Genomic DNA, 7,500 nt, shown 5'->3' with positions numbered 1-7,500 from the left:
TTTTGTAGCCTATATTAAAAATGTGTACTGTCGCTTTAAGAATGGACGAGCCGGCTTTCATTTCAGATCGCAAAGAACCGTGGCGTGGGAGCACCAGTTCTTATAGGCCTATGTTGCTCTGAAGCTCCGAGCTTCTCGCAGACTTTATAACCTTTTATTTTCATTACAGATATTTTAGTTAGTTCATGCACATTTTGTAGGCCTATGTCTTGAGAAGAACAGTAAACGTCAGTTATCACGTGGAGTGGATTTATTTCAATTACATGGACATTGACAGTGGAAACAGTAGCCTATCTTTGGGTCGGAGAATAGGCTATATCAGCGTAAGAAAACGCACTTTCCTAGCGGTCTCACCAAGATCAAACCTCTACAATCCTGAAAAAGATTATCTGCCTCACCTGCACCTGTTCATTTTTTTCGCAGCCAACTCTGCAGAGATGTGCTTCCTTTAGCTAGCCTACCCCCTTAAGTTCTCTCTTGCTTGATAAAACGACATGTCATCTCCATGTTTCTTAGTTGGGTTAGCCTTCCACAAAACAACCTGAGCCATGTAAAACGTTGACTGCAAGCAAGCTAGCTGGCTGTCGTATTCCCCCAATATCTGAACGTGGCACACCCCGGCTGTCAGATTATTTAGGATCAAACGTCCTAAACTCGAGATCGGCTTTAAGAGACATTAATTGTGATCATGTAGTTTAATACTGTGTAGTCTGCTGTGTTTCCAGCTCACCTCAGGCCGTCAGGGCAGTCGCTCTACTCCCACGACATCTTCGACATATTTTGCGTCTCTGCCCTGCAGTCGCATGCATGCTTGTTCCCCCCTCCCTCCCATGTAGCCTAGAGCTGCGCATGCTGCCCCTCCCTTTGCCTATCTCGAGGTGCAGGTGAATCTGAATTTGAAAACTTAATTTAGGAAGCTTCAATCAAAAATACGAATTGCAAAGCAAATCAGTTGAAACATGAAATCTTAGCCTATTTTTCCGAGGCATAGGCTATCTACAGCTGGCTGTCGGGTTTTTTTGCTACCTAAACGTGGCACTGGCTGGCTGTCAGATGTATGATAAGATAGCCTAACTAAAAGTTCTAAACTCAACATTGTATTAGAGAGGTTGATTGTGAGCATATTTTGTACCCTAATATGTAGACTGTGTGTAGGGCTCTAGCCGACACCCAGGCATCTTCAAAATCTTTCGTGTGTCTTATAGGCGCTCAAGGGCCTGTCGCGTGCCTTCTCCCTCCCCACCGGAGTTGTTGCGTAGTACCTACCTCACATCGCTCGTGCCCATTCTCGACGGGTCTGATGAATTTGTATGACTGACTTAAGTCTTTATTGTACAAAACTTAAATCAAAATTATGAATTATAAAGAAATCAAATGATATTGAAATAGGCTATGAAATTATAATTGCCATATTATTTTCCCCTCCCTTGGAAGGGCAATATCAGCCAATGTGGGCAAAAGGGCCGTTGCTCGGGCACCGTGGGCAACTATGCTCTGCACGTGCCTGCCTGGTAACCATGGTAACCAATAAGAATACAGCGACCACACAGGTAAACAGTTGTGGGAAAAGATTGTGCGCATCCCAGGAAAAGGTACAGGACAAAGGCGTGAATGGAGTGAGGCAGGGGCGGAGGTGTTCAAAGGGTGCCGGGAACACCTACTTTCATAGCTGGAACACCTAAAAAAAAAATTGGCGGTCTGCATGCACGTTCCATCCGTGGGAATCTGCATCCGGTCCCAGACTACCCAGCCCATACATTGTCAGCAGGGCACATGGACAGGCTCGCGAGCAACTCGGGAATAGAGATGTGCTGTGTCTAAGATGGCAGTGCACTGACACAGTGTTGCCAAAATCAAATCAGCCAAAGTCGCTATTGGCTCTCTGAAAAGTCGCTGGAATTCGCTAGATGATGTCATAATGTTACGCATGACGTCACAGCGTCACGAACGGCGCGCTGATCTACAGAAAACGTGGCCACATGCCTTCGTCCACAGTACAAATGGGAGGTGCTAGATACTTTTTACTTTTTGGAGGTCAGAGTTAATCTGCAGCCTTGCTTAACCGTGGGAAACGCTTCTGACGGCGGCACACAGTCACAATCATGCAGAAAACAATGAATTTGTCACTGAAAATGCACGTTTTAAAAGTCGCCAGATGCACTAAAAAGACGCTAAAGGCGCTAAATGAGTTTTTTTGGGCAAGTCAACGTTGCTAATTTGGCAACACAGCACTGTGGAAAAAGCAGTGCAGAGGTCTTTAGTGCATAGTGCTGTGGAAAAAGTCTAAGCACTATGCACTGTTAGCCTCGCGAGCCATCCTACGTACTTCCGCCAAAGGATTGGCTCCACTACTGTAGTCTGGCCGTGCTTCTCTGTGGAGTGCCTGGAGCAGTAGAATTTTGATCGCAATGCCCCCCCCCCCCAGAAAACAGCAAATAAGCGAATACGCCCCCCACGTGTGGGCGAAAGGGGGAGGACGCTCGTGACAATGACGTACACATCTGCGCCAGAGCCATTGGTCTGCGCTATGTTGTTGAGTTAGGGACTGTACGTTATTTACCGGGGGGGGGAGGGCTGGTGCGCTGGAAGTCCGGTCAAAAAAAAAAATCATGGCCCCCCCCTCCACCTCAAATTTTTTCCCCATGGCCCTCCCCCCACTTCAATTTTGTTTTCCCATGGCCCTCCCCCTACAGATAAAAAAATATATATATTTCAAATTGGTAGATGAACAACCATCATGAGAACAGTCAGAGTAGCCTACATCAAGGGCGGTTGTCTGCACTATTATGTGCTATCGATATCAGTGGATACCTATGAGAAGCCGCAAGAATCTACCTCTGCGGCTGCATGGGATGCCTTTTAACTCCACTGTCACCAAGACAAATTGCCTTCACTATTTTTTTACGTGTTAAGTGAAAATAATAATAATAATAATAATAATAATAATAATAATAATAATAAAAACTTCCATTTCAATACCAATGTCCGAGTTGTTACTACTGTAAACTACAAAGTGGAGAGAGTTTCCCCACCGTAGCTTCAATATTTCCCTGCTCGACAAGCAGCGCCTTTCACAAGGTACGTTTTACATGTTCAGCACAGTAGCGAAGCCAGGGACGCAGGAACTGGTTTTGACCAGGGGGTACTGTGGGAAAAAAATCTGTTTTTTAGATGCTATTTCCTGCGTTCTAATCAATTTTAGGGTGAGGAATGGCGAATCACATCTGAATAACTTCCTCATGTTTTATGTAGCCTAAACAAGGATGGCTAGATTTAACTTTTTTTTCTTTAACATCTCACTTTGACACTATTAATGTTCTTCTTGCGGAAGTGAAACGCGCACCTGATGTGGAGGTGAGGGCTCAAGAGCAAATCGCGCTGCCTTGACAGTTTGTCTCTTCAGCATGGGCAGTGTGCAATGTGTGAAATTAGAAGAAATGCTTTGACTAGGCTATGCGATGCACTCGTGAGAGGTGACCGGACTTTCAAATAATTTAGATTTTCTTGCAATTGCGACTGTGGATCAGGTGCATCTCGGTCTCCCAGACCGCGCATAAAAGCACGCACGCACACACACAGGCATAGCTCTACCTTCCCGAATGTAATTACACTCTGACGGCCAAAGAGTTCGGGATGTGATCGGAGCAAGAAGTAGGCTAAGCGCCAAAGCAGCTCGAGCCATTGCTGGCTATTGATACAGGGAGAGTGAGAAAGCCACCTTTAGTTTGCATTTAACGTAGGCCATTAAGCCGCATTAATAGGTGGTGGCGGTGCTATGGTGGTCAAATCAGCAGCAAGAGGCAAAAGGAACAAATTGCCAAAACAGAACCAGTACATCATTCCAAAACATCCAAAAATAGCACAGCCATTACACACCGCGGCAATTCAACTTTGACAACTGTGATGATAGACAAGCCAGACACACCATCGGCTGTGCTCTCCTTCAGATTCACCCCATAGCCAACTCCGAGGCTAAGCTAGACTACTTCACCAGCAACAGGCAAGACCTAGCATACCAATACACGCTTCTACGAATCCAATCTGCACAGCAAGAAACAAAAGTCACTTCTTACCTGACACGATGCACAACTTTGGTGACATTCCCTTCTCCCGTCACGCTTTAAATGTACATAATTCCTTGCTTAGTTGGTCTGTTTTTGTTCACCAAAGTGATGAGACTTCTCTTCACAACAAGTTAGCTCCTCCAATGGTTTCAAGACCTTATGATGCATGGCCAACACATCGCCGTTAATACCATTTTTATTACTACCTTGAAAACAAACTCGAGTCACTGCACCGTTCTACCAAAGTACGTCTAGGCCAAATGTCTAGGCCTAGGTACTGTTCTTTCCGGTCTGGTTGGGGTCTTTGAAGTTCTTTGAACACAAATGTAAGCACACGGCGGTGCCAATAAATAAAATCATGGCTTACCAGAGGCTGTGACCACCAGTTGACTACAACACCTCTCCAAAATTCCTCTGGAAATGCCCATCCAATTCGTTGTCAAAACTTCCCAAACTGTTTAGCCCATATAGTTCACATCAGCTGGTTTGATATTTGCTCACGGGCATTTTCTATGATGCTCAATGTTCCTCCGTAGCACTAGCAATCCTACAGTGAAAGAGAGTCAGCGCGGGCAATCTACAGTAGCTGCACCTGATAGTTTTTTGACTACAGATACACGCTTCAGTGCTATAGTATGCACCGGGACCTTGCATCGCAAAGCAATGTGTTTCAGAACATGTTTTATTATTGTTTAAAAAAATAAATAAAAATAAAATAAAATAAATTCGTTTTTTTTTCCATGGCCCTCCCCCTAACTCCGATTTTTTTTGCCATGGCCCTCCCCTCCACCTCATTTTTTTTCATCATGGCCCTCCCCCCCTACGCACCAGCCCTCCCCCCCCCGGTAAATTACGAACAGTCCCTAACTGCCAGCGATTGGGTGAGAGGTGCCCAATAATTTCAAACCATAACTGAGTGCAAACTTCCTGCTTCCTACAATTGCTTCAGAGCAAACAAATGCCAGACCATGAATACAAAATGAAATGGTAGCATTATGGGATGGTCAGGACCAGGCTAATGCACTGTGCCCTCACTGGAAGTGACGCTTGAGCTAGCATTAGCTCACCAAAATATCGGTTGGCATTGTATCGGTTTACAATGCACAGTGTGTCCAGCGTGTATGCACATTTCCTTCATCCCAACTGACAGCCGTTTCGTATACAACACTTGGGTTGACAGGCTGACAGTGGGGAAACCTTATTGTTATTTATTTATATTACCACCATGTCCAAAAGCAAACGTGTTTCGGCTATCAAGCCTTCATCATGATCATGTATAAATAAATAATGAGATGCAGTCTGTTAGTGCGGATTTTTGTTCCTTAAAAGGACACTGTGTGAGATTTTTAGTTGTTTATTTCCAGAATTCATGCTGCCCATTCACTAATGTTACCTTTTTCATGAATACTTACCACCAGCATCAAATTCTAAGTATTCATTATGACTGGAAAAATTGCACTTTTCAAAAAAAAAAGGGGGATCTTCTCCATGGTCCGCCATTTTGAATGTCCAGAAATAGACATTTTTAGCTGCAAAAATGACTGTACTTGGACCATACTAGAAAATATTTATTTATTACTCAGTAAACTTTCATGTAAAGATCAAATTTAGCAATAGGCAGCCCAGTTTCAATGAGCAGCATAGTTGCAGTACCTTTTTTGACCATTTCCTGCACAGTGTCCCTTTAAGTTGATAAATTTTATGGCGCACCCAAAGACTTTTGGTTTTTTCCAAGAAGTTGAGCGCGTTCTTTGCCAAATCTTGAAACCTTATTGTTTTCTTTGCATCGGAGGGGCTTCAGCAAAGCCTGAGGCCACAAGCACGGGGTTGGGAGTTTGGATTGTGGAATGTACCCTGCGTGTATGAAAGTGACCTTGTGTGACCTTGTGTGTGTCCTCCAGACGCCAGTGTGTGCACCAAGTGCCCTTCCAACTCCTGGTCGCTAGGCAACCACACCAGCTGCTTCCTGAAGGAGATCCACTTCCTGTCCTGGGCGGAGCCCTTCGGCGTTACCTTGGCGATCCTGGCCTCGCTGGGCGTCATGGCAACTGCCTTCGTTCTGGCGCTCTTCGTAAAGTTCCGGGACACGCCCATCGTCAAGGCGTCCAATCGGGAGCTGTCCTACGTGCTGCTGATGTCACTCATGTGCTGCTTCCTCAGGTGAATTATTAACTATCAGTTAGGTGATTAAGTTATATCATATAATGTAATAATTTATATTATTACATTATATTATATTATATATGACATTTAATTATATATTATATTATATTATATTATATTATATTATATTATATTATATTATATTACATTATATTACATTATATTATATTATATTATATTATATTATATTATATTATATTATATTATATTATATTATATTATATTATTGGGTATTTTGAACGTACCCCCCATTTTATTCCTATTTTCCAACTCTAACTTGTATGAACATGAAAACCTACTAGAAACCCATATACCAAGTGCCTGCCTCCCAAACCCGTGTGTGTGTGTGTTTACGTGTGTGTGCGCGCGCGTGCGCGCATGTGTGTGTGTGTGTGTGTGTGTGTGTGTGTGCGTGTGCGTGTGTGCAGCTCTCTATTCTTCATTGGCCGTCCTCGTGACTGGTCGTGTCGCGTGTGTGTGTGTGTGTTCATGTGTGTGTGTGTGTGTCTGTTTAGCTCCTTATTCTTCATTGGGCGTCCTCGTGACTGGTCGTGTCGTGTGCGTGTGTGTGTGTGTGTGTGTGTGTGTGTGTGTGTGTGTGTGTGTGTGTGTGTGTGTGTGTGTGTGTGTGTGTGTATGTGTTCATGTGTGTGTGTTCATGTGTGTGTGTGTTCATGTGTGTGTGTGTGCGCAGCTCTCTATTCTTCATTGGGCGTCCGCGTGACTGGTCGTGTCGCGTGCGGCAGCCTGCGTTCGGCATCAGCTTCGTACTGGGCGTCTCCTGCATCCTCGTCAAGACCAACCGAGTACTGCTAGTGTTCGAGGCCAAGGTAGACACACACACACACACACACACACACACACACACACGCACACACACGCACACACACACACACACACACACACACACACACACACACACCAGTGGCGGTTTTGGGGGGTATGATGTTGGTAAGCACAAATTCTGTAACCAAGCCAAACTAGTGGGGTCTCCCCCAGATGAGATTTTTTAAAAATAAAAACGCTCCTAAATTGTGAATTTTGACCTCCCTAGGCTACTAAGTCATTCTACCACGTTGCATTTGACATCCTTCACTCCACGATTTGAAAATACAATCCAAATGTTTGCGTTGCATCTTACAATGCATTGAACAGAAAAACACATCACTGACGGTCATCATTCCAGAAAGGGTTCTTATTCTTACTATGTAGAACTAATAGAAATGAAGTCAAGAGTGGCCACCAGCATGCCGTTGCGACCAGGGTACACTCA

General features: G+C 44.4%; 1 protein-coding gene across 1 annotated transcript in view; it reads left to right on the top strand.

The window, feature by feature from the left end:
* Positions 1 to 7,500, top strand: part of casr (calcium-sensing receptor) — a 45,494-nt gene that overhangs the window by 30,957 nt on the left and 7,037 nt on the right. Inside the window, exons 14-15 of the mRNA XM_063204172.1 lie at positions 5,966 to 6,224; positions 6,922 to 7,057. Of these exons, the coding sequence (XP_063060242.1) occupies positions 5,966 to 6,224; positions 6,922 to 7,057 (395 nt within the window). The remainder of the gene's footprint in view (positions 1 to 5,965; positions 6,225 to 6,921; positions 7,058 to 7,500) is intronic.

Source organism: Engraulis encrasicolus, chromosome 7 (assembly GCF_034702125.1).
Source record: "Engraulis encrasicolus isolate BLACKSEA-1 chromosome 7, IST_EnEncr_1.0, whole genome shotgun sequence".
In the NCBI taxonomy this organism is placed as follows: Eukaryota; Metazoa; Chordata; class Actinopteri; order Clupeiformes; family Engraulidae; genus Engraulis; species Engraulis encrasicolus.
This window is presented reverse-complemented; position numbering and strand designations above follow the sequence as displayed.